Raw genomic sequence first — 26,345 nt, forward strand, 5'->3', positions numbered from 1 at the left:
TAAATCTAAATGTTATATGTTAAATCTAAATCTAAATGTTATATGTTAAATCTAAATGTTAAATCTAAATCTAAATGTTATATGTTAAATCTAAATGTTAAATCTAAATCTAAATGTTATATGTTAAATCTAAATGTTAAATCTAAATCTAAATGTTATATGTTAAATCTAAATGTTATATGTTAAATCTAAATGTTAAATCTAAATCTAAATGTTATATGTTAAATCTAAATGTTAAATCTAAATCTAAATGTTATATGTTAAATCTAAATCTAAATGTTATATGTTAAATCTAAATGTTAAATCTAAATCTAAATGTTATATGTTAAATCTAAATCTAAATGTTATATGTTAAATCTAAATGTTAAATCTAAATCTAAATGTTATATGTTAAATCTAAATGTTAAATCTAAATCTAAATGTTATATGTTAAATCTAAATGTTAAATCTAAATCTAAATGTTATATGTTAAATCTAAATGTTAAATCTAAATCTAAATGTTATATGTTAAATCTAAATGTTAAATCTAAATCTAAATGTTATATGTTAAATCTAAATGTTAAATCTAAATCTAAATGTTATATGTTAAATCTAAATGTTAAATCTAAATCTAAATGTTATATGTTAAATCTAAATGTTAAATCTAAATCTAAATGTTATATGTTAAATCTAAATGTTAAATCTAAATCTAAATGTTATATGTTAAATCTAAATATTAAATCTAAATCTAAATTTTATATGTTAAATCTAACTGTTAAATCTAAATCTAAATTTTATATGTTAAATCTAAATGTTAAATCTAAATCTAAATGTTATATGTTAAATCTAAATGTTTAAATCTAAATCTAAATGTTTACATCTAAATGTTATATGTTAAATCTAAATGTTTAAATCTAAATCTAAATGTTTACATCTAAATGTTATATGTTAAATCTAAATGTTAAATCTAAATCTAAATTTTATATGTTAAATCTAAATGTTAAATCTAAATCTAAATGTTATATGTTATATCTAAATGTTTAAATCTAAATCTAAATGTTTACATCTAAATGTTATATGTTAAATCTAAATATTAAATCTAAATCTAAATGTTATATGTTAAATCTAAATGTTAAATCTAAATCTAAATGTTATATGTTAAATCTAAATGTTAAATCTAAATCTAAATGTTATGTGTTAAATCTAAATGTTAAATCTAAATCTAAATGTTATGTGTTAAATCTAAATGTTTAAATCTAAATCTAAATGTTATGTGTTAAATCTAAATGTTTAAATCTAAATCTAAATGTTATATGTTAAATCTAAATGTTAAATCTAAATCTAAATGTTATATGTTAAATCTAAATGTTAAATCTAAATCTAAATGTTATATGTTAAATCTAAATTTTAAATCTAAATCTAAATGTTATATGTTAAATCTAAATGTTAAATCTAAATCTAAATGTTATATGTTAAATCTAAATGTTAAATCTAAATCTAAATGTTATATGTTAAATCTAAATGTTAAATCTAAATCTAAATGTTAAATCTAAATGGTATATCATAAAATATGATTTAGTTGATCTTCAGACCATGCTGTGGAAAAGGAAAAGTTTCCTAGAAGACCAGCCTAAGCTAATCTGGTAATCTGACAAAGACTGATGCTTCTGGAGAAAAAGGCAAGCATCTTGCTTTTATATGTTTTGACTTTGGCTCAAGTAGCCTGATGAAGCCCCATTTCGTCAAGGGATAGAGGGCAGAGGAGCCTATTGAAAAAGAGAAAACAAAGATTTCTCTTAATGGACTGAGTACAGGTAGTGGCTTTTAAATAATACAGACACAAACTTTGGACATTACAACATTTACTCAGTTAAGGATTAGCAAATGCATTCTTGGTTCACTTCACTTTTCTTTGTGACGTGACAGCAGTGATAGCGATAAATTAGCCTTGGACGTTAGCTACAGCTAAGTAGCTAGCTAACAGTAAAAGTCCGCAAAATGTTGGTTAGAAAGTTAAAAATAAATATATGCATCTTACCATTAATGGTGTGAGTGGTTGGTTGGAAGTGTACTTTGAAGTGCAGCTCGTAAATGCAGAAAGACATTCACAGTAAAGACCTGTGTGGAGCACCTGTGTGTGTGTGTGTGTGTGTGTGTGTGCCAGCGAGTGTTTCCCTACTAGCGTATTGGTTGAGGTTAAAAGGGGCGGGGTTAATTAGCATATGTTCGAAACATTTAGGTTAAACATTTAGATTTAGATTTAACATATAACATTTAGATTTAGATATAAGATTTAACATTTAGATATAAGATTTAACATTTAGATATAAGATTTAACATTTAGGTACTTTTAGATATAAGATTTAACATTTAGGTACTTTTAGATATAAGATTTAACATTTAGATATAAGGTTTAACATTTAGATATAAGATTTAACATTTAGGTACTTTTAGATATAAGATTTAACATTTAGGTACTTTTAGATATAAGATTTAACATTTAGATATAAGGTTTAACATTTAGATATAAGATTTAACTTTTAGATATAAGATTTAACATTTAGATGTAAGATTGAAGATTTAGATTTATTATTTAAGATTTAAATATAAGATTTAACATTTAGATATAAGGTTTAACATTTAGATATAAGATTTAACATTTAGATATAAGGTTTAACATTTAGATATAAGATTTAACATTTAGATATAAGATTTAACATTTAGGTACTTTTAGATATAAGATTTAACATTTAGGTACTTTTAGATATAAGATTTAACATTTAGATATAAGGTTTAACATTTAGATATAAGATTTAACTTTTAGATATAAGATTTAACATTTAGATGTAAGATTGAAGATTTAGATTTATTATTTAAGATTTAAATATAAGATTTAACATTTAGATTTAACGTATAACATTTAGATTTAGATTTAAAATTTAGATTTAGATGTTCTATTTGACCATTATACATGTGGTTAAAAGTTATGTTAAATGTAGGAAAATGTAGGAAAAATGTGCTAAATGTGAGAAAAGTGAGATAAATAATGAAAATGTGTCAGCTACAACTTTTATACTGAATTTTAACACTTGGCACCCCATAAAAAGCTGTTAAGAAAATGTGAAGCATATTTATTTAAAGTGTTTATACAATTAGCTGAACTTAGGGACTGTCCCCACGACACCGGATTGCAATAAAACAGCAAATCCACCCTTTCATCCCCATGAAACCAGGTACCAAGGTGGATAAGTTTGAAACCTCTGTCCTGTCCTGTGAGGACAGCGTAACCGCACCACTAGAGGATATGACCTCAATGTGATGAACACGCACCAAACACAACAACAGCTGTGTTGTGGTGCTCCAGACAGTCCTGGCTCGTGTGCAGCTACAACACAGTGCTGCTGTACCATCAGCAGCGGGACCAAGCAGATACGTCATTGTCTGCACACGCGCTACGTCTTGTTCTAGCTCTGGACTGTTACTCTTTAATCATTGTAGCGCCCCCACAGCCTGCTAGTATTTACTACAGCGGGTTCGTTTTCACACCTGAACCGGCTTCAGTGCCGTGTGGACAAACAAAAAAGGTTACCAGACCATTGTTTAGTGTGTGGCTGCTCATGCAGCCGTCACACCTACTCCCTGATGGCAGCAGGCTAAAGAAGATGTAGAGACAGGTGGGTGGGATGCTGTGGAGTGTTGTACATGTGTTGACGGGAAGGGAGAGAGACACCAGTGATCCTTTCAGCTGTTCTCACAGTGCTCTGGAGTCTCATGTACTGTGCAGGTGCTGTCCATAAGGTGATGCAGAAGGTCAGGATGCAGATCATGATGTAGACCGGGACTCTGGCTCTTCTTGCAAAGTTAATAAAGTCACCTCCCTTCAGTAAATTAGCAGAATATGACTTTATAAAAGAAAGATTTGTTAAAATAATGTTTTATTTCATGAAGGACAGTGAAGGAGAAGTGTTTCCACTCACATTTGACTCAGATGTGTTGCTTGGAAGCTGGTCCTACATGTGATTCTGCCTCACGTTCACAAACACACTTAGAAATACGCAGGAAAAAAGGCTTGTTGTTGGGCAGATGGTCTCATGCTGTCATAGTCAGGCTGACCTGCAGAGTTACAGGGTGACCGTTACATTCATAGATGCCCACCGGCCATCACCCTCCCTGGCTTCAACCTTTCATTTCATTTTTACAAAGCAACAGTTTCCCCAGAAAAAACTGCCTAAATATTAAGTTTTCATACTGAAAACTGTGTTGTATACAGCCCTGTACTGCAAAACAATATGTAATATTACAGTTCTTTTTATTATTTTAGTTTTTCGTGTATTGTTTAAATAGAAACAGAAATAGAAATAGACTGCAAATTAATACGTTTAATGTTAACATGAAAGATTTGCACATCGGAAGCTGCTGCTTAAAAAGTTTAGTAGTGTGTTACGTTTTACTGCATCTGCGCCTGAAAGAGAATGAAACTGTCTTTTTAATAAACGTCGTATCATGTTAAAGTAAAAGTAAGTAAAAGTTTATTTCTGAAGCGCTTTTCAAGGACAAAAATCACAAAGTTCTGTACATAAAATGGGTGAAATAAAACAACATAATAATTGCATAAAATAAATAACGACCATCAACCGAAAGCTTTCCTGAACTAAACAGTTGAACTGCTTCTGTGTGCAGACTATCCTTATTTACCTAATATTACCTTTACAGCGCAGCACTCAGCATTACTCCACTGAGACGTGGGCGTTGTGTTCACCTGTTTTTGAATAACATGAAGAACTTGTATCTGAAAAAAAGAGAAATTTTACATTGTTTTAAAAGGAGATGCAGTTTTGCTTCACATAAAAAGGGCGGTATATGGCATTTTCAGATTCATCGTAATTTCACTTACTTGAATGAAAAACATAGTTAAACCTTTACATTCAAGTTTAAAACTGTTTTACCACTTTACTATGTATTTATTTTGAAATCTTCATCAAATGCTCTCCAGCATTCTCCAAACTAAATGTTGAAGGAAGTTCTTGTCCCGTATGTTTTCTACCATGTGCCAGGATCATGTCATGGCTGCGCTTCTTTAACAAGAGGTGCTTTTAAATGGTAAATGGACTTGTACTTATACGCTTTTACAGTCAGTTTGACCACTCAAAGCGCTTTACACTACTTATTACATTCACCCATTCACACACACATTCACACCCCGATAGGCACATCAGGAGGCAACGTGGGGTTAAGTGTCTTGCCCAAGGACACTTCGGCATGTAGTCAGTGGAAGCCTGGAATCGATCCGCCTACCTTCCGGTTGAATGACGACTGCTCTTCCTCCTGAGCTACAGGATGTATATCATGTATATAACCATCTTATCTTTATGGTAATTACATGTTTTCTGTTTTTGTGTGGCATAACTACCTGCCCATGTGCCAGTGTCGTTTTCCCCCGTAAATATTGTATTGTGTGAAATGATGTGTTATGTAGCCTTAATTTTTACTTCTTTCTAAACTTTTGGATTTTTATTAATGTCAACATTATATATATATATATATATATAATCAAGTTCAATGGAGATTGTATAAAGTTAGAAGAAAATAGGACAGAACAATGTTTTCCCAAATGTCAAAATGACATAAACATTTCATGAGGGAAACTGGTGTGACCTATATCCCTGTCTTCAGCATTTCCTAGTAGATGCAGAGCCATCAGGTTTGTTTTTCTACTACAAACAATTACCTAGAATGAGCCAGACATTTTACAGCTGTCACCTCCCATCATAGGTCACTGCTTGATGTGAGTCATGGATGTGAAGGGTCAAACGATTTAGGGCCCCAAAGGTCTGCTATCTGTAGTTTACTGGACCATGCTGTCAAAGCGTCAGGGTCAGATATATACTGCAAGCTGATAAAGTTCACATTTTAATACCGGAGAAACAAGAAGCATTTAATGAACCACCATTAAACCCTCTTTATTCTTGTCTGTTAATTATGATTATCCCACTCAGATATATAAAAGCTCACATTTAGGTTTTAAATTGGCTAAAATAAGTTTCCAAAGAACTTTTTTTTCAGTATCCAGCCTATTTGAATCTGTTTCTCTCATACCTGGACAAAGCTTTGGGGCCGTTTTCCTGAAGGTTCTTAGTGGAAAGAGCCGCTCCTTGTGGCCAAATTCTAAGAACATTCTGAGAATCATGATGTTTTCATTAGAATAGAATAGAATAGAATAGAAGTGAAGTGAAGTGAAGTGAAGTGAAGTGAAGTGAAGTGAAGTGAAGAGCAGATCCTAGCAAAGATAAAAGCTTTTCCTAAAGAATCCTAGCTCTTAACAGAGCTCCTATGGTGAGATCTGTTAAGCGCAGGGAGGAGGACTTTTAAGATGCTAGGAGTTCCCTAAGCAGAAGACAAAATGGTGGACAGAAGAGGCAGGACAGATGTTCTCCAAACACTGGATGACAGTGAATTAATTAAATGTTACAGACTGGAATGTGCAGGAATAATATTTGTGGTTTTTGTGTGGTTTTATGCTCATTGACCAACTGAGCCAGGAGCAAACCCTGCCCTCTGTCCAGTTCCTGTTAACTGGTTTGTGGTGGACCTGAACGCCAACCAACACTGCTTCTTATAGGCCGGTCAGTATCACAGACAGCGGTGGAAGCTGAGCCATTTTACCCTTGTTAATACAAAATGGAGTTGAAATGTTTTTACCAGCATGGTAAATAAAGGTAAGCAAACAAATAAAACTCAGCATTTGAATACTGTGCAGGTGGTTCTGAGTTTCTACTCATTCTGTAGGATCATTTTAAGCATAGCTTATTATTTATTGAACAGTTTTTCTTTTTATGTAAAATATAATTTATAATTACAGTTTTCATATAAATTAAATTCTATAATTAAGTTTATTGATTTGACGTCCATTCTATGCTCATTTTCACCAAAGGTGTACCTAGCTTTCAGGCTCAACCAATCACAGCTTTTGAAATGATGAGTCATACCTAGCAATGAGGTTGACCACACCTCCTTACTAAGACAGGACTTTCTGTCCATTCCTTGCGCAGAGTTCTCTGAGAATGTTCTGGAATCACTTCTAAGCTAAGACTCCTTGCTGGGATTTTTTAGGCTAGGAGGTTAGGAGTTCACTGAGAGGATTCAGTCTTTAGGAATACGGCCCCTGATGTCTAACGATAGTTCAGGGTACCTACCTGTCTCTGGACGGTGTTAAGAGTGATGTCTGGGTACTCCATCATCCTGCTGGGGGGGTGTCAGTGCTCATAGTAAAGCCTAAAGAGGAGGAATGACCTGGCCAATCAAAACCCAGTTGGTGTTTGTTGTAGGACTTCAGAGCTGGTCCCAGACTGATGATGTTCAAGCATTTGACACCCCAGGTCACAGATTGATGATTGGTTTGGTGACTGTATCATTAGTTGAAGAGATGAACTGAGCTGGTGGCGAGTATGGTTGTTGCTATACTAAAATTTCAAACTTGATACCAATATCAATGATGATGCTCGATACTTGATAATATTTTCGATACTATATAGGGGGAAAAAAATGTATTATTCTTTTGATCAAAGTCAGAACACCACACAACAATTCAACAAAAAAAATATGAATAAATATAAGAAAAGACATTAACAGTTAACAGCCTGTTTAAGATGGATAGCTAGCTTTTTCCATGAACCAGAAGACGCCAAAGTGGCATTCAAGTATCGTTACCCGTGCTAATTGATATCTAACTAGATACTAAATTTTAGAATCAATTAGTATCTGAGAATAGAATTTTTTACTCTAGTGGAGAGTTGAATCAGGATAACAGACATGCTCAGTGCACAGAAGGTTCTAACAAAATAAAGTACATAAATGTACGTTAGGGTTCACAGGATTGTCACTGGGATGGTAGCCTCAAAGGTACAGCTGTACCCTCAACCCTTCTGTTTGTACTTTATAAAGGCCAGTATTGTACCTCTGGGGCTGTTTTGCTCAGTAATTTCACATTACTGATGTACCTATCTTCTGATGCTACTTCCAGCAGGATAATGCACCATGTCACAAAGCTCAGATCATCTCCACCTGCTTTCTAGAACATGACGATGAGTTCACTGGACTCCAACGGCCTCCACAGCCACCAGATCTCAGTCCAGTAGAGCAGCTTTGGGATGTGGTGGAACGGGAGATTCTCATGGAGAAAACCTCTGAGGAAGGTTTCCTCCACCTGGTTGAATCCATGACACCAAGAATTAAGGCAGTTCTGGAGTAAAAAGGGGGTCCAACCTGGTACTGGAAGATGGACCTGGTACAGTCAGCGATGGGTGGCTGTGACAAGATTGACCATCATAGTCCTGCCTCTCCCTCCCTATCTCTCTCTCTCTCTCTCTCTCTCTTTCACCCTCTCCCTTTCTCCCGTTCTTAAAGGGAAGTTGTCAGTGGGAAACGTTCATCTGAATCTACTGAGATCTTTAAACAGAAACATATCTGTCCTCTCGGCTCAGAGACAGGAACTCATCTGCACCCTGTGGGATGCTTGGACACATCAGATCAGGTAGATATCAAGAAAGGCAGGAAAAAAAGAGGATTTTGCATTAACGAACCAAAAGGAAGAACTCAGATTTTATTTTCTCTGTCTTGTTATTGTCTTTTCATTAATTTTCCTCAAACTGCCATTCCATCATTACTTTTTTTCTTTAGTTCCATTAGTTCTGGGTTTTTCATTCAACCTTAAACACTGAAAGAAAAGTTTATTGAAAAGACAGAGTTCATGTGGAGTTTGTTTTATTTATGTTCTTGCCTTGTATTTTGTCTTTCCAGTGTTTAGCATGTGGGTGGTACTAGTCTGTCTGGTTTTCTGCAGCCGGCTGACCAGCGTAGAGGCAGCACCTCTCTGTACCAACGCCCAGGCTGGATGCCATGTCCTCTCCCTGGCAAACCTGTTTGACCGGGTCATTCAGCACTCAGCCAGGATGCACGGTATATCCAATGACCTCCATTCTGAGTTCGTAAGTGTCTTCTGATAATGTTTCAGAAACTGGATCTAAGTGTTATTGCCTCTGACTGGAGCCAACCATTAACTTCTTTTGGATGAAGTCTATTTTTTTTTACTCCTGTCTGAAATGACAAAGCCAAAATAAATTAAGTATATCGTCAAAACTACAAGGGCTGTATGTATATACTTGGTCTGTGACAAGTGAGATTACAACAGAGCTGTCAGAATCAAGATGTGTGTCAGCTGTCAGAGCTGTGTCAGAGTAAATTGACCTGGAACAATGTCAAAAATGTATATCATCAAAAAAAAAAAAAAAAAACACAGGACTTTCAGTGAAAACCAGACAAATACAACCAGAATTTAGAAAATTAATCCTAACATAGTCACAGAAATTAAAAAAGGCTCATAGTCCAAGGAATGATTAGTAACATAATCCTAGGGAATAAGTAAAGTAGTCCTAGGAATTACTGAAGTAGACATAGGAATTAGTAAATTAGTCCTAGGAATGAGTAATGTGGTCCTTAGAGTGAGTGAAGTAGTCCTAGGAAATAGTGACATAGTTCCAGAAGTTACTGAAGTAGTGACAAGAATGATCAAAATAATTCTACAAATAAAAAAAAGTAGTCATTGGTTAGGGTATCATAGTTATAGGAATTAGTGAAATAGTCCTAGAAATTTTTGTAGTATTCCTAGAAATTAATGAAGTAATCACAGGAATTTGTAAAGTATGCCGAGAAATTAGTGATGTATTCCTGGGAATTACTGACATACTCCTAGAAAATGGTAAAGTAGTCCTAGGAATTAGTATTGTAGTCCTACGAATGAATAAAGTAGACCTAAGAACTGGTAAAATGGTCTTGAGGATTGAGCGAAGTAGTGCTAGGGATTTGTGAAATAGTCCTAGGAATTAATATAGTACTCCTACGAAGTACTTCTTGGAACTCATTCTTTGGAATGAGTAAAATAGTCCTAAGAATTAGTGAAGTAGTCCTAGAAATTACGATTGCCCCAGGAATGAGTGAAGTAGTCCTAGGAGTCAGTGAAGTATCCTTAGGAATTGGTAAATTAGTCCTAGGAATTTGTAATGTGGTCATAAAAATTGGTAACATAGTCCTAGGAATTAAACAGTCCTAGAAACAAGTGGAGTCGTCTTAGACATGAGTAAAATCAGTTGTAGGAGTTAGTGAAGTAGTCCTGGGGATTATTAACGTATCGCTGGGAAATATTAAAATAGTCAAAGGAATGAATAAATTAATACTAGAAATTAGTACCATAGTCGTTGGAACAATTAAAGTAGTCAAAAGAATTGGTGAAGTAGTCCTTGGAATGAGTAAAGTAGATTTAGAATTATGAACATAGTCCTAGCAATTAGTGAAAGAATCCAAGGAATTAGTGAAATAGTATAGGAACCAATAAAGTAGACCTAAAAATTAGTGATGTAGTCCTAGGATGGGTAAGTATGAATTAGTAAAGCAGACCTAGGAATTAATGACATAGTCCTAAGAATTAGAAAAATAGTCCTAGGAATGATTAAGGTAGCTCTAGGTATTGGTAAAGAATTTGTTACGAAGTCTTAGGAATCAGTAAAGTTGTCATTGGAATAATTAAGATAACCTAAGCAAGTTCTAAAGTAGTCCTAGGAATGAATGATGTAGTTCAGGAAATTAGTAAGGAAGGCCTAGCAATTAGTAATAAAGTCCTAGCAACTAGTGTGATAGTCCCAGGAATAAGCTAAGTAGACACTGAATTACTGAAGGAGTCCTTCAAATTACTGGAGTAGTTCTAGACATTGTAAAGTGGATCTATGAAAAAGTAAAGTAGTCCTACGAATGTCTAAAGTAGTTCTAGGAATACATAAAGTAATCATATGAATGAGTAAAGTAGTCCCAGAAATTAGTAAAGTGATCCTACTAGTTAGTAATGTAGTCCAAGTAATTAGTAAAGTAGCCCTACGAAATGGTAATGTGTTCTTATGAACTTGTAATGCAGTCCTTGGGATGAGTGAAGTAGTCTGAGGACTTTGTGATTTAGTTTTAGGAATTAGTAATGTCACCCTATGAAATAGTGACCTTAATAGTACTAGGTATTTGTAAACTAGTCCTAGCAATTAGTGAAGTAGTCCTAGGAATGAATTAAGTAGTATTATGAATTAGTGAGGTAGTCCTATAAATTACTAAAGTAGTCCTAGAAATGAACTATGTAGTCCTATGAATAAGCAGTCTTAGGAATTAGTAAATTTTTCCAAGAAATCAGTGAAGTACTCCTAGGACTTATTAACGTTGTCCCAGAAGCTATTGATGTAGTCCTAGGAATTAGCAACATAGCCCTAGGGATGACTCATGTATCCATCAGAATTAGTGAAGTAGTCGTAGAAATGAGTAAATTAGTCCTAGCAATGAGTAAAGTAGTCCTAGGAATTAGTGAAGTAGTCCTAGGGATTAGTAGCATAGTTTTAGGAATTACTAGTCATACGAATAAGTAAATTAGTCCTAGGAAACACCAATATAATCTTCGGAGTAGTCCTAGAAATTGATTAATTGGTCCTAGGAATAAGTAAAGTAGTCCTAAGACTTAGTAAGTATAAAAAGAAATTAATGAAGTTGTCGTAGGAATAAGCAACTTAGTAATAGGAATTAGTGTAGTGTAATTATGTAGTCCTAGACATTACTAAGACAGTCCTAGGAATGAGTAAAGTAGTCACAGGAATTAGTAATATAGTCCTAGGAATTAGTGAATTAGTTTTAGGAATTAGTGACGTAGTCCGGGGAACTAGTAACGTTGTTCTAGGAACTAAAATAGGAATGAGTACATTCCTATTAGTGGTGTATTGTTTGAAATGTTTGGAAAGTTGTCCCAGAAATTAGTAAAGTAGCCCTTGTAATTACTAATATAGACCTAGGAATTATAAACATAGTATTAGGAATGAGTAAAGTTGTCCTACGAATTATGAAAATAGCCCTAGGAAGGAGTAAATTAGTCCAAGGAACCAGTAAAGTAGACTTAGCAAATAGTGACTTCAAATGGGTAAAGTTGTTGAGGGAATCACTACGTAAGTTAGTCCTTGGAATGACTAAAGTGGCCTAAGGAATTCCTAGGAATTACTAAACTAGTTCTAGAAATTAGTAAAGTAGTCTTAGCACTTGCGAAAGTAGTCCGAGCAACAAGTAAAGTAGTTTTAGGAATTAGTAAAGTAATGTCTGATGAGGATCTGTGCTACAGTAGAAGGTAAATAGTGAACCTGAGCAGGTTTCCAGGTATTTAATAGAGGTGTTACACAGGTAAATATCTCAGGAAGCCATCGGCCGATGATGATGATGAACACCTGTATCAATGGTTAGAGTCAGGAGGATCCAGGGATAGCCCCACATTCACCTTAGAAACACCATGAAGATCTAGAAAGAAGTGAAGCCCAAGATGGTCTATGATAGGAAGAGAGCATCCTTCACTTTAAAACCTCCTTCATCTCCATGGAAACCAGCAGGACCTTCATAATTCATTTCAAATTAAGGCAGAGTCATAGAACACATTAGCAGAGTTTTAGATCTGGAATCAAACTTTTCACCACAAAACAACAACAAAAAAAAAATGATTTCTGATTCTGGCTGCTAGCTCCCAGACTTTCTGTCCCACAGTGATTACAAAGGCTTTACAAAGGCATCTTTATAGTCTGCTTTGTTTGTGTGGTCTGATGGAAGTGGAGAAATTATCAGAAGCTCTAAAGTGGACAGAGCTGTTCTCATGGTTTCCTTACATTCCCATATAATTGCTTGGGGTTTGAACTGTGTTTGGTTTGGTTGACAATGCCTGGTTCTTAGTGTGTGTGAAGATCATAGTACACACACAGAGAGCATACTTTTTACTATTTCATTCATCACTTCCGTACTCTGACATTTAAATGACACCTGACCTCTGACATTTCATTCATTCCTTCAGGAGCTTTCCTTCCTTCCCAGTAAGAACCAGATTGGCCGGGTCAGTCGTAACTGTCACACCTCCACCATCCTCACCCCAAATGGAAAAGAGAACGCTCAGAGAATGGCGGTGAATTAACCTTTAAAAGTTATTTCCTCTCATTGACATCAACATCTACTTCATGTTTACAGCTGAAGGTAGAGATCATGTCACCTTTCCGTTCCTGGTACGATGAGTTATACAACTGTTTCAGATCTCTTTATTTCACATCGATATCATTCCATCCACCTCTCTTTCATGTTGGTTTTAAATTGACCCCATCATCAGGTACAAAGTTGTCATGGCAACAAATCCAGCTGACTTTTAAAACATGTGACTGCAGAGGGAGGAGCTGACAGAGGTGATCCTTAAACTCCTGGTGGCGTGGAGAGATCCTCTGTGGCACTTCCACCAGAATATGGCTCACCACCGCGACCTCAACAGCTTCACCTCCAATAAGTCTTTAGAAATGAGCGACATGGTGCACGAGCTACGGAAAGGTGTACAAAAAGTGGTTGAAAAGGTAAAAACACACCTGTTTGTTCATAAACAAAACCATGAATCCTTTCTTCTGCAGGATTTGCTGGGTCCATGTTCAGGTTTAGAGATGACATTTTGTGTTAACCCTTTCAGGACCAAAGTTGCGAAATCGCAACAAACATCAGGCCAGAGAACTAAAATCTGTTCCCACTTTCTGCCACTAGATGGCAGACATGAGACCTGGCAGTTGGCCACAGTTCTCTCTCTCTCTCTAATATATATTTTTATATATATATATATATATATATATTAGGGCTGTCAAAAAATAATGTGTTAACAGTGGTAACTAATTTGTGTAATTAATTGCATTATGTAATTACTTGGGCTGCATGTTAGTGTGGTGTGGTGTTAGCACCACAGCCTCACAGCAAGAAGGTGGTTTGAGCCTCATCTGGTGGGAGGTTCAAACCATTAACGGCATTAAAAACAAACAACAGAAGTTCAAAAAATCTATTCTAAAAACAAACTGGAAGCCAGTGGAGTGACGACAGCATGGGAGTTATGTGTTCACATCTGGATGTTCTTGTTAAAAATCAGGTAGCAGCGTTCTGTATGAGTTGGAGACATGAAACTGAAGACCAACTGAGGTCAACATAAAGGGCATTACAGCAGTCCAGTCTTGAGCTTATGATTGCATGGACTGCCTTTTCAAGATCCTGCTGACTGAAAAAGGGCTTCACTTTGGCCAAAAGACGGAGCTGAAAAAAACTTGTTCTAACAACAGAACTAATCTGTCAATCAAATCTGAGCCCACTGTCACATGTTCCATTCAGAGTTTTAACATGTGATTTAGAAAAGGGGGCTGGAATACTACAGTTCATGAAAACATTCAACATAGATGATGTTCCAGACAAGATACAGATGTGGACAAAATTGTTGGTACCCTTCGGTTATTGAGAGAAAAACTCACAATGTTCACAGAAATAACTTGAATCTGACAAAAGTAATAATAAATAAAAATTCTATGAAATGTAACCAGTAAAAGTCAGACATTGCTTTTCAGCCATGCTTCAACAGAATTATTTAAAAAAATAAACTCATGAAACAAGCCTGGACAAAAATGATGGTACCCTTAACCTAATATTTTGTTGTACAACCTTTTGAGGCAATCACTGCAATCAAATGATTTCTGTAACTGTCAGTGAGACTTCTGCACCTCTCAGCAGGTATTTTGATCCACTCCTCATAAGCAAACTGCTCCAGGTGTCTCAGGTTTGAAGGGAGCCTTTTCCAGACGCCATGTTTCAGCTCCTTCCAAAGATGCTCAATAGGATTTAGGTCAGGGCTCATAGAAGCCACTTTAGAATAGTCCATGTTTTCCTCTTAGCCATTCTTGGTGTTTTTAGCTGTGTTTTGGGTGTGAAAGAAATTTAGCTGTATATGGTAATCACTCATATATACTCATAATAATCACATGTATATTCAGTTTTCTTTAATATTGTTAATCCATTCACTTTTACATTTTCATATTGTGTGTTGTCATTCTACAGTATACTGAAGTTACAGTTTACATTGTGTGTGTGTGTGTGTGAGGTCAGACTGATCACTTTCTTCCAGAGCTCTGATATGACAGAGTTGAGGCTGGTTTTCCACCTGCTAGATAGCAATAGTTTTTTGGGATATCAGCTTGTTGTGGTATGTGGGCTTTGTCTGAAAACTGGAAGAAAGTGGCTCCACTCAGTCGTCTATTCCTCATTTATTATTTTGCTGTTTGACCTTCAGCTGGAGACCAGCTGAATAAAACTGTTTCTCTCTGATGAATCATCAGAGTCTCTTCCGACTCCATGCAAGTCGGGACGACCACTCTCTTACTTGCAAGTAATTCTTTTTGCAATACTTCTCCTGTAAATAAACCTTATATACTTTTACTCATTCCAGACTCTTGGTAATTTTTCTACAACATGGATCATTGTCCTGTTGTAAGACCCATGACCTGCGACTGAGACCAAGCTTTCTGACACTGGCCAGCACATTTCTCTCTAGAATCCCTTGATAGTCTTGAGATTTCATTGTACCTGCACAGATTCAAGACACCCTGTGCCAGATGCAGCAAAGCAGCCCCAGAACATAACAGAACCTCCTCCATGTTCCAGAGATGTGAGCTTTCAGTAGAGGAGTCGTTTGTTCGTGTTCATGTCGTGGGGTGGACACGGGGAGACGACATTTGTGTTGACATATTTTTCGGACTTTGTGTAGCTGCTCTTTAAATAATTTGTTGTCTTAACTGTGTTTGTTGGTGATAGAAATGGTTTTACTGAGCTGGTAGCTGAGATTCTGGACTTTCTGTGGATACCACACATGTTTATAGTTACATCTACAGACCTGACGTTACACCCGGAAACAAGATGTTAACCCTTAACTCCCAGTAGAAGAGGCTGCAGGTGCAGAGGTGAAGCTAAACAGTCAAGCTGAGAATGAAAGTTTAAAGAAATTATATCCAGAAATGTGGATAATGAAGCAGTGAAGGTGCATGGATGGAAGTTATTGTGCATATTGTGAATATTTCTCTCTCCTCACCATCTAGAAGCTGTGAGATTCTCATCCTGCTTTCTGTCTGTTCACCTGATGCTGATATTCATCACATATTGTTCCTTCTGTGTTTAGAAGGAAGCAGCTTCACAGCTTTAAATCCATCCTGCTGACTTTTTACCTTTTAGTTAGTAAATCCTGAACATTTCATCCTTCTTTCTCATAAATATGTGGTTTTATACATGAAGAAATATTTTAACTGTTGCTGTTTAAAGAGAAAATTGCTGCTAAACCTGTTTATGTGTTTAGTTCAGGGGTCTGCAGCCTTTCCAATCCAAAGAAACATTTTCCCTCAGACAGCTAAATAAAACTCCTTTAGAGACGCAATGTTATGAGACTTTTCAAAAAGTCAGCTTAATACATATTTTTAATAAAGAGCCACCATAGGATATTTGTAATTTTTGAAGAACCACATTTTTAATTTAAATTTTTAAGGTTTTAAAATAAAGGAAACACATAAAACCTTTATAAAAAGAGGATAGACAGACTTTCTTCTAAGGGATGGAGATATTTGTGGAAAATGCTGTAAAAGAAAAAAAAGTCCCTGGTTTCCAACCTAATGACAAGAAAGATGGATTTAAAAAAATGTTTTAGCCACATATTTAGAGGCATAGTGGAAGGTCCAGAGTCGCAGGTTAAACACCCCTGATGTGTGTTAGTAAACCAAAATTTACTGCATTTTCTTTATATAGCTGTAGGCCTTCTTTTAAAGGAAAGAGACATTTTGCGCGTAACGATGCGATTAATCGCGATTAAAAATTTTAATCGTTGCCCAGCACTAATATATATATATACATTGTTCACAGTAAAAGATATAGAATCTACTATGGCCAACCTATGATACAGAAATATTATATTAAATGAGTCATTTTACTGCCATCTTAAACTCTGGTGCATATTCAACTTTGTTTCTCATTTACAGTGTCTTAAAAACTTTGAAAATGTCGTTTAAAGGGTTAAATTGCTAGAATGATAGAATGAGGTGACAAAGAAAACAGGCTTAATTAAACATGTTCTACTCAGTTCAACTTTTAGTTCAGGCATCTTTTGTGTGATGGAAACCATCGACATTTCTTCTTATTCTTTTCTTTCTTTCTTTCTTTCTTTCTTTCTTTCTTTCTTTTTTTCTTTCTTTCTTTCTACTTTTATCTCAAACTATCTTTAACACAGATAAGTTTGTGAGAACTAAACTCAGAAACCTGTTGGTTATATTTGTATAAACCTGATGTGTGTTCTTCCTATGTTCTTCCTAGATGCAGGTGCTGGGAATGTTAGGGAATTCTGTTAGCAGCCTGGCTTCTCCAGAGGCTTTGTTGGGGTCTGACGCTGCAGAGTGGCGCCTCATGAAGGACTACGACCTCCTCTACTGCTTCCGCCGAGACTCCAACAAAATTCAGAACTACCTGAAGATCCTTAAATGTCGAATCGTCCCAGAGCATGGATGTTAGAAGCCAAAAACAAAAAAACAAACTAGGATATATCAAGTGGAACAGACATATTTCAGTTATACAAACAACCCTGACAAAGCTGTGGTTTTTCTGTCACATCAGCTGATGCAAGCATCATTTGTTCAGTTCTGTCCTGGCTGAAGAGGAAACCAGAAACTGTTGCCCCACATGTTATGTTCCGTCCTCAGAGAACAGATGACAGACATGAACAGATGAGTGTAATACGTGTTATAAAAGACATATCATGTTTAAGTATGGTCATATAATAAAAATATTTAAACATTATGGATTTTAATTCATTTCGCTGCTGCAGTACATTCCACATCCGGAAATTATTACCAGCTCTGAAAATTGAGTTTCTGGCTGCTGCAAGAGGTCAAAATGAAGGAAAGATGATTTTTAATCTGTAATAATCAGATGTTTTCAGTCTGTGTGTTTCTGATTTATCCAGAAATCTGAAGTTAAATCAACGCTCCAGATGATCATGCTCCTGTGTAGAAGCGCTGCTTGATCATAACCCAACATATCTAGAGTTACACATTTTCCAGCCTTCTGAACAGCAACGTGTTGATTTACTGACAGGAAGACAGACTGCTGAGGCCAAAAATGAACAAAAAGAGCTCCGCTAGCCCAGCTTCATCCTAAATGTCTAAATCCTATGTTTGTGCAACAGCTCTGTGAGGATCAGTCACAATAATACAACGTGCTTCAAACATCTACAGTTTAGCTAAAAGTAAAACTTAATAAATCCAGCATTTAAGTTTTTCTGCATCAGTCCCACACACCAGCAGATACAAGCAATACCAGTTTTTTATTGTTATCACAGTTCCCTGTCCTGTTGTCCTGAGACGGCTCCAGGGTGACTCTGCTCACCAGCTGAAGACGTCTTGAAAGTTTTTCAGCTGTTGTACATGATTTTTAATATAAAACCAGATCAATCAATCAGAACCAGTCAGTAAATCAGTTTTATGTAGGACGAAGTTGGATTTTCTCTTATCCAGGTAACTGTGATGGGGCTAAAGAGGGTGTGTGACTTATTTTAATTAGGACATGGTTTATTTATTTCCTTAACTGCATGTTATTTTATTTGTGTTATTTATTCATATTTTTAACCACTTGTTTTACTCATTTTATATCCTTGGTTTTATGCAGTATTTTGAAGTGGTTTTATTGATACCCTCTGGAAGCCAATCAACCCTTAAAATTAGCTCAATGAGAGACAGGTGTGTGCAGGGCCGGATTAAAAGTGCCGGGGCCCCTGGGCACAGAGTGTCCAAGGGGCCCCCCTACCCACAACAATATTGTAAAAATTGTCCATGACACAATGTAAAATTACACTTCTAAGATTTCTCAGTCGGTGGTGCCAATAGCAACAAACTACACATTGTGGTGGAACTCACTGGCTTATGTACATTTGTGTCATGTCTATCAAGGCAGTCTACATTTCAGATTTTTCTATTACTCAATCACAAACACACAGTCATACCTACTAATGTTGTCAGACTGGCTTTTGGCCTTTTTGGGGGGCCTTAATTATCAGCTGACGGTGGTGAGAACGTATGAAAATGAATACAGCATGTGGAAAATAAGATAACAAGTTTATCCTAACCTGCTTATAGCAGAACATACAATAGAATAAAGTGTTACTGACATCATTTTGTTTGAACCAGCTGCAGATGACTGATTGTAAACTGAAGAACTCATCTGGACGTGATGATGGACCTGCTGCTGCTACTGAGTCTGAACCTGAGAACCATGTGGTTCATGATGTTAATCTTTGCCAATACTGATGTTGCCATGGTAAAGTGTTTCTGCAAGCTTCAATATATATGATTGTTATGTGATCATAGTCAGACAGTTCCCAGTCAGCTTGACTCAGACTGCCTAAGAGTCTGTGTTGAACAGCTGGCTCCAACCTTCATACAGAACTTTAACCAATCCGTGGAGTTGTGTGAAGTGCCCTCATTCTTCAAACACTCTGTCATTATACCGGTCCCCAAGAAGCCCCATCACAGGATTAAATGACTACAGACCAATCACCCAGACATCTGTGATCATGCAAAGCCTTTGAGAGACTGGTGTTGAGCCAGCTGAGCAAGTTAAGCCACCTGAGGGACACCACAGGCCCCCTGTTGGACAAACAGGTTGATAGACGATTCAGTTCATGTGGGACTGCACTACATCCTGCATCCCCTTGACTCCCCAGGGACGTATGCGAGGATCCTGTTCATGGACTTCAGCTTTGCGTTCAACACAGTCACCCATAAAATCCTCCACTGGAAGCTCACCCAGCTCATAGTGCCCACCTCCACCTGCCAGTGGATTTCTGTGAAACTCCTGTATGCAGATGACACCACTGTGGTCAGTCTAATCCAAGACAGGGATGCATACAGATGGGAGGTGGAACAACAGGTCCACTGGTGTAGACGGAACCATCTGGAGCCGAACCCACTCAAGAGTGTGGCGATGATAGTGGACTTAAGGAGAAATCCTGCCAACATCTGCCCCCCTCACAATCCTCAACAACCCTGTCTACTGCAGACACTTCAGGTTAGTGGAAACCACAACCTCTTGGGATCTGAAGTGGACTCCTCACATAGACTCTGTCAGGAAAGAGGCCCAGCAGAGGCTGTACTTCCTGCGACAGCTTAGGAAGTTCAACCTGCTACAGGAGCTGCTGATCCCCTTTTACACCGCCACCATCCAGTCTGTCTGCACATCCATCACTGTCTGCCACTAGCTTACCACCACTGTTGTTGTTTGGTTGTTTTAAATAATTCTTCATATCTTTTGCTACATGCTAGCGGCTAGCTGAGTCTTCTTCTTGTTCCCAAGTCAAGAACAAGCTCCATTAGAGTTGCATAATGAATTTTTGAAACCATAACTAGCGGTCATGTCGAGGAATTAATATTCCAACACAAATGCTCTCACACGTGATGAGAAACTAGAAGCACTTAGAACTCAGACTTCCACCCAGCCATTTTAGTCATTTTTAAGCCAATGATTATGGGCATTATTTTTGAGTTCGATGCTCTAATAGCAAAATGATCCCTGTCTGCTCATAGTAAAGAATCCTTTTAAAGAATCTTAGATCCAGGCGGTGATTTGGATCACCCCCAACATGTAATTGCTTGTTCCTTTATTCCATTTCTGAACTTTTCCTGAAAATCCAACCAAAATTCGTCCTTAACTTTTTGAGTTATGGAGCTAACAGACAGACAAATGCGCATATATTTTGGCGAGGTTCTAAATTCAAAGGAAAGTGAGAAAGCTCTGCCCATAAGTAATCAGAGTGATGTCTGTTTTAGACTGATAAATTAATATTGTATAATTTACCTCATTTACAGATTAACAGAGTGGCTAATTTTCAGCCAGCATTCCTTCCTGGCTGTTGCTTCTGGCCTGGGTGGTGCATTTAAGTTCTTCATATTCCTGCTCCTCCATGGTGGAGTAGCTTCTCTGCAGGGTTTCTCCATATTCGTGATTGGTCAGATGCTGTAAACTCCGCCCCTTTTACGTGAGTGCGCACTGATCTAGATGGGAAGACCCTGGGTTGATAACCAGCTTCGCAGCACCGCTCATCCAGAATCTGAATGTCTGTTAAGTCAACCCAGGTTAAAGAGAGGTATCCTCACGTCGTACAAACAGCTGATTCAGTCGTTACTCGTTTTCAAATAGTGTTGATAGTTCAAATCTTGATATCGTTAACATGTTTTCCGTGTAGAGTGTTTTTACTTAAAGCTGGATTATATCTTTAACTTGAACTGGTAACTTTTCAGATGATCCTCAAGGACCAAATCTAAACCAGGTCAGTTCATCGCCAACCTCCATGCTGCTCCAGGTTTCCTGTTGGAACGTTTCCTATGGTTAAACATGAAAAGATGAAGCCATTTTAATCATACATCATGACCACAGTCGCTGATTGGACCGTTTCACTCTGCCTTTGTGTCCTCAGCTTCCCCCAGTTCTGATTCATGAACTCACCATTAACAGTTTTTCTTTCCTTGAATACACCTTTGGGTCTGAACCTGGTTCGTGTGGATGTCATCCGAAACTAATCTTAACTTTTCAAAACGGGGTCAGAGGAAGAACATGAAAAACAGCCTAAATAGGACAGAGTTCACGGTTACTGATCAATAAACACATCTTCTATGTGCTTGATCAACTACACGTATTACGTAAGGCTTTGTTTAATGCGTTGTTAGTGATGGTCCACCGTCTACCTACGATTGACCTGCATGGGTCGGTGCTGTTCTCTGGTTGATCCATGGCAGGATGGATCCATGTTTTCATGATGTTTCCAGCAGATTCTGAGCCGAGCATCTGAATGTGGAGCTGAAATGGAGACTCATCAGACCAGCAACGTTTCTCCATCTTCTATTGTCCAGTGTTGGTGAGTGTGTGTGAATTGTAGCCTCAGTTTCCTGTTCTTAGCTGGCAGGAGGCTCCCGGTGTGTCTTCTGCTGCCGTGGCCCATCTGCTTCCAGGTGGTCTAGAAGCCCCCGTGAACCGTGTCTTTGTGGTGCTATGTGTTAATAAAGACTGAGCAGAGTGTTCTGTTAAATACCTCACCCCCCCTAATTTTAACTTGTAGAGGACCATATTAATTACCATTATTGTCTGTGTGATCCACTTTTATGTTGGAAGAGCACGTATAACTTTTGGCCAACAGAGGGAGCTGTGGGCTGGTGTTGCTGTAAGTCGACACAACGTCACCAGTAGAGTGAGTTGTCAGGCAGATACGTGTAACGCAGCAGCACATGAGACACAGCCACTAAGTGCCTTTCTTTGTTATGTTCCAACAGGTAAGAAGCCAAGAAATCACAAACAGTAAATTTATAAGGTCGTATCGGATATGAGTGCCAGGGATGTGTGAACAGTCACAGCGATTTAAGCATAGGTGTGAGAGAGACTAAGGGTGTGTCCCAAACCGCGCACTTCTATACTTCGAACACTACATTTAAGTGTTTAGGGCGCTGACACAGAAATTTCAGTAAAAACTCGGTGCACTGAAAGTACCCGGATGCTGCCCTAAACTCGGCCAAAAATCTAGTGCGAAACGATGGACACTACACGCACTAAACGGACGCCATCTTGCTGACGTAGCGGAAGGGGAGGGACTTTCAACCAGTTTTTCAGAGCTGGCAGCCACCCACTCAGCGGTACCGACTCAGGCGGAGGTTATTTTCTACTGTTGTAAGTATGAAGTTATTTGATCATAATTCTAATATAAACGGCAGCATGCTTCTTATCTCTTCTATCCCTGATGACAGTTGTGGATCTGATCATTTGTTGGAGGCTGCAGTAGAGTTAGCAACTTAAATGTTAGCAGTTTTATAGCAGATTTCGCGGATCTAGATGGGCTATAAGTGTTAAAAATGATTAATGCTATAGGTTCCGTATGTTTATTCATGATTGTTGAACCTCCAGATTAAGCACTGCGGGGTCTCTGGCGTAAACGAAATGGTCCTTGATCTGAAAACTGATTAGGAAACACCGCTGGTTAGAGAACCGGCCCGTTTCCATGGTAACGCTGACGAAGCCGTCGCTGATTGCAGACGCTTGTCTAAAGTGATGTACAAAGTACCCATAAAGTATATAATAATGCTTGCTTTTATATAAACTGCCATTCTGTGTTCACCGTAGGTCACTGTGGCATCAAACTACCGAGCCAGCAGTGGCACTGAGGCATTTACCACCTGCGGGCCAGGACACTGCTGTGGAGAAGAGGAGGCGGCAAGAGAGAAATGTTTTAATAAAAAGTTTAAATAAAATGTTTTCTGCATCCCTGTTTTAGCGTCTTCATTACTGCATTTCATACTTTAAATGATGATTTATAGTATAATCGGTTTCCTGTTGCCAGACGTGAATGTATCAGTGTAAACACCAAAGAAAACACATGTATAATGTAAAGTACTTTAATTCAGTTAAGATATCTTTGCTTATTTAAAAGCTGTTTTAGCATAAAAGTATGACATGCAAACACGTATGTTGACGTGATTTTGGATTTTGGAAGAAAAAAAAAAGGTATATTAACAGAGCGGCGCTGCTAAGCTGGTACGTCACTACCGGTAAGTGCAAAACGTTAGTGCTCAATTTGGATCAGGACTTACCCACGATAGTAGGTGTGTCCCAATTCAGGGTCTGCACACTTCGAAGTGTGGATTCGTCGGCCACATACGTCATCGCGGTGCGCGAAGTACTGTCCCAATTCACAGAATTTCCCCCAATCCCAAACCGAAAACTTGAGCACTCGCCCTGAGCCCCTGATGACTAAATGACATCACCTGCATGAGGAGTCGAGGGTGACAGGCCACAAGGGCTCGAAATGCTTTAAATAGGATTGGGACAGCACTTTGAGACCTGCACTGCAAGGAGAGAGACGCCAAAACGAGAGGATTACAATTCTTTAAAAAAAAAAAAAAAATGACAGAAGAGAAGTTGCTGCAGCGACGATTTGTCTGTAAGTATAAAACACTGCAGCCATGATTTATTGTCATGAATGTCTGAAAGAATGTGGCTAATAACAACGTAATATCTCCATCAACAGGGTCTGAAGACCAAACCAAAAAATTAATTTGTCTCAGGATAAAACATGAAGCGCTATTTACGGGCTTCCGCAACGCGTCCTTACAAGGATTTGAGTAAGTGTTGAGTTCTTGTAATCCATATAAAAGTAAATGGGCTGAAAACAAAAGAAAACCAGTGTTGATGAGCAGCATTTGTGTCTGTGTGCGTATGTGTATAGTGTTATCATTGCAGAAATGGGTCTGCAGAAGGTTGTGACCCCCAGCCAGGCTGCAAAGAAATGGGAAAACTTAAAGAAGAAATATAGGGTTAACCTGTTTAATGTTTATGCACATGGGTTGCTGGGTAACGACCCAGCGCCACAATACTGAAGAACATGTTTCACACGTCGGCTTCTCTCGGTAAACTCCGTGTTTCACGTGACATCGCAGTGATTTATGGGTAATTCCTTAGCGAAAGTTGGCATCGATGCTGACTTATGGAAAGGGGGCAGAAAGGGCTCAAAAATGTCCGCCATCATCCCTTGATCACTCACACAATTCCAATTGGAATACCACTGAACCCTCGAGCCCCTCGCGGGAGCGCGCCCGTGAGTGCAGGAGTGCTCAAGTGTTCCATTTGGGATTTGACCTTCGAAGGACCCTCCGAATCCACCCTTCGAATCCCCACTTCGTTTGGCCTCAAACGAAGGATGCTGGTGATGCATCCTTCACGGCCTCTTTTCTCCCACAATTCGTTGCGCACAGGACAGTGGCGAATCAGCAACCTCAGAAGAGTCGTATTAAGTTTAAATAAAGTTTTATTTTTAAAAAAAGTACGTTTTTTTAACTACACTTTAGTATAAACGTTACAAAATCAAGTACATTTAAAGCATGTTTGTTAAACGGTGACATTAAAATTCGGTAATAATTGATATTCAGTTACTTTTAAGGGGTTAATGAAGTGTGTACCGGCTGGAAAACAACAGAGCCTCAAACCGTTTTTTTTTTTTTTTTTTTTTACTGTCGGTGTTTCCGCTCCGTGTTCAGCGTCTACTAACGTTTCCTACGAGTAATTTCTGAGGTTTAAGTGATTAAACGTCCTGTGTTGTTGCTATGGGAAATTCTTGTAGACTAGGTAGGCTGTCCCATTTCACGAACGTTAAGCAGACTTCGAAGTGTGTAGACTACGGAGGACACTCTGTAGTCTACGTAGTCTGCGCACTTCGAAGTGTGCAGACCCTGAATTGGGACACAGCTAGTGTCACTACAGAAGGTAGTGTTTAGTGCGCACTACGCACTACCTTCCAGTGCACTCATGTAAGTGCGCGGTTTGAGACACACACTAAACATCTGTAATGATGGGATGTACGGGAACAAGTACGCTAACACTAACGAGGCTAATAATGCTTCAGCATTTTGTTAAAAGTTTCTTTACATACTTGAGTGTAACCAGGAGAAATTGACATAAGGTTAACTCCCGCTGACGCATGGCCTGAGAACATTATAAAAGCTTTATTTAGGTAAAAAGAAGTACGAGCTAACAGTATAGAAGCTACCGGTAGCAAAACCCTCGTTTCCCGCGGTGGAGTAGTCAATGGCCATTAGCGGCGGTAGTTAACTTCCGGTAAATCCTTCACAATAAAAGCGGAGTATTAAACAGTTTCCGGTTATTGTCAAAATAAGCGTTGTGGTTCTGAAATGCATTATTAATGTTTAAATTCTTGTTACTGTTGTTTTAATAGCAATAAGAGGTTATAAAGGAGTGTTAACTGTTGTTTATCCAAGACAGTAATTGCACAAATGTTATACAGTAGTTTGGGTACTCAGGGATCGAATACAGGTTTCTGCATTTGGTATATAAGATATTATTTTCTGATCCTTTCACTGTGATGGAAGTAATATGTGTGAACTGACAACGTCACCAGTAGAGTGAGTTGTCAGGCAGATACGTGTAACGCAGCAGCACATGAGACACAGCCACTAAGTGCCTTTCTTTGTTATGTTCCAACAGGAATAAAATTTAATTGTGCTACACAAGAATTGTCAATGGAGCATTCTTAAAAGTGTAACATAATTTTGGCGAGCCAGCCAGGAGGAGAAGTGAGAGATGTCGGTGGACATCAGAACCATCTGCTCCTCACCCTCCTTTACCCAAGAGACGAACCTTCTTCAATCGGCAGTGAGATGGAGGAAATTCAGCTTCTGCGGGATCAAGTGAGCGCCGCATTGTGGCAGCTGAGTCTGGAACCTCTCCTGAGTGTCTGCAAGTCCCTGAAGTGTAGTGGCCTGGACACCAGAGAGCCTGGCAGCGTGCCACGGAGATTGCTTATCAGAAAAGCAGAAGAGGTCCTGGATGAGGTCGAAATAGATCGCAGTGATGAAAAAGTCACAGAGATCCTGAACAATGTCTTGACTGAG

At 37.9% G+C, this 26,345-nt stretch overlaps 1 protein-coding gene across 1 annotated transcript; it reads left to right on the forward strand.

Annotated features, from left to right (window-relative positions):
- The first annotated feature begins 8,417 nt into the window (after positions 1–8,417).
- prl2 (prolactin 2) lies at positions 8,418–17,656 on the forward strand. The gene is made up of 5 exons (XM_041977572.1): positions 8,418–8,509; positions 8,776–8,963; positions 12,884–12,991; positions 13,245–13,424; positions 17,224–17,656. The coding sequence occupies exons 1-5, from the start codon at positions 8,488–8,490 to the stop codon at positions 17,416–17,418; spliced, it is 693 nt and encodes a 230-aa protein (XP_041833506.1). The 5' UTR covers positions 8,418–8,487; the 3' UTR covers positions 17,419–17,656.
- Positions 17,657–26,345: the final 8,689 nt, after the last annotated feature.

Source organism: Melanotaenia boesemani, chromosome 23 (genome assembly GCF_017639745.1).
Source record: "Melanotaenia boesemani isolate fMelBoe1 chromosome 23, fMelBoe1.pri, whole genome shotgun sequence".
Taxonomy (NCBI): Eukaryota; Metazoa; Chordata; class Actinopteri; order Atheriniformes; family Melanotaeniidae; genus Melanotaenia; species Melanotaenia boesemani.

Coding starts and splice junctions, on each gene's coding strand:
- prl2 (XM_041977572.1), top strand. CDS start 8,488: ATGCTTGGACACATCAGATCAG. Junction 12,992..13,244: donor AGAACGCTCAGAGAATGGCG/GTGAATTAACCT, acceptor ATGTGACTGCAG/AGGGAGGAGCTGACAGAGGT. Junction 13,425..17,223: donor TACAAAAAGTGGTTGAAAAG/GTAAAAACACAC, acceptor TGTTCTTCCTAG/ATGCAGGTGCTGGGAATGTT.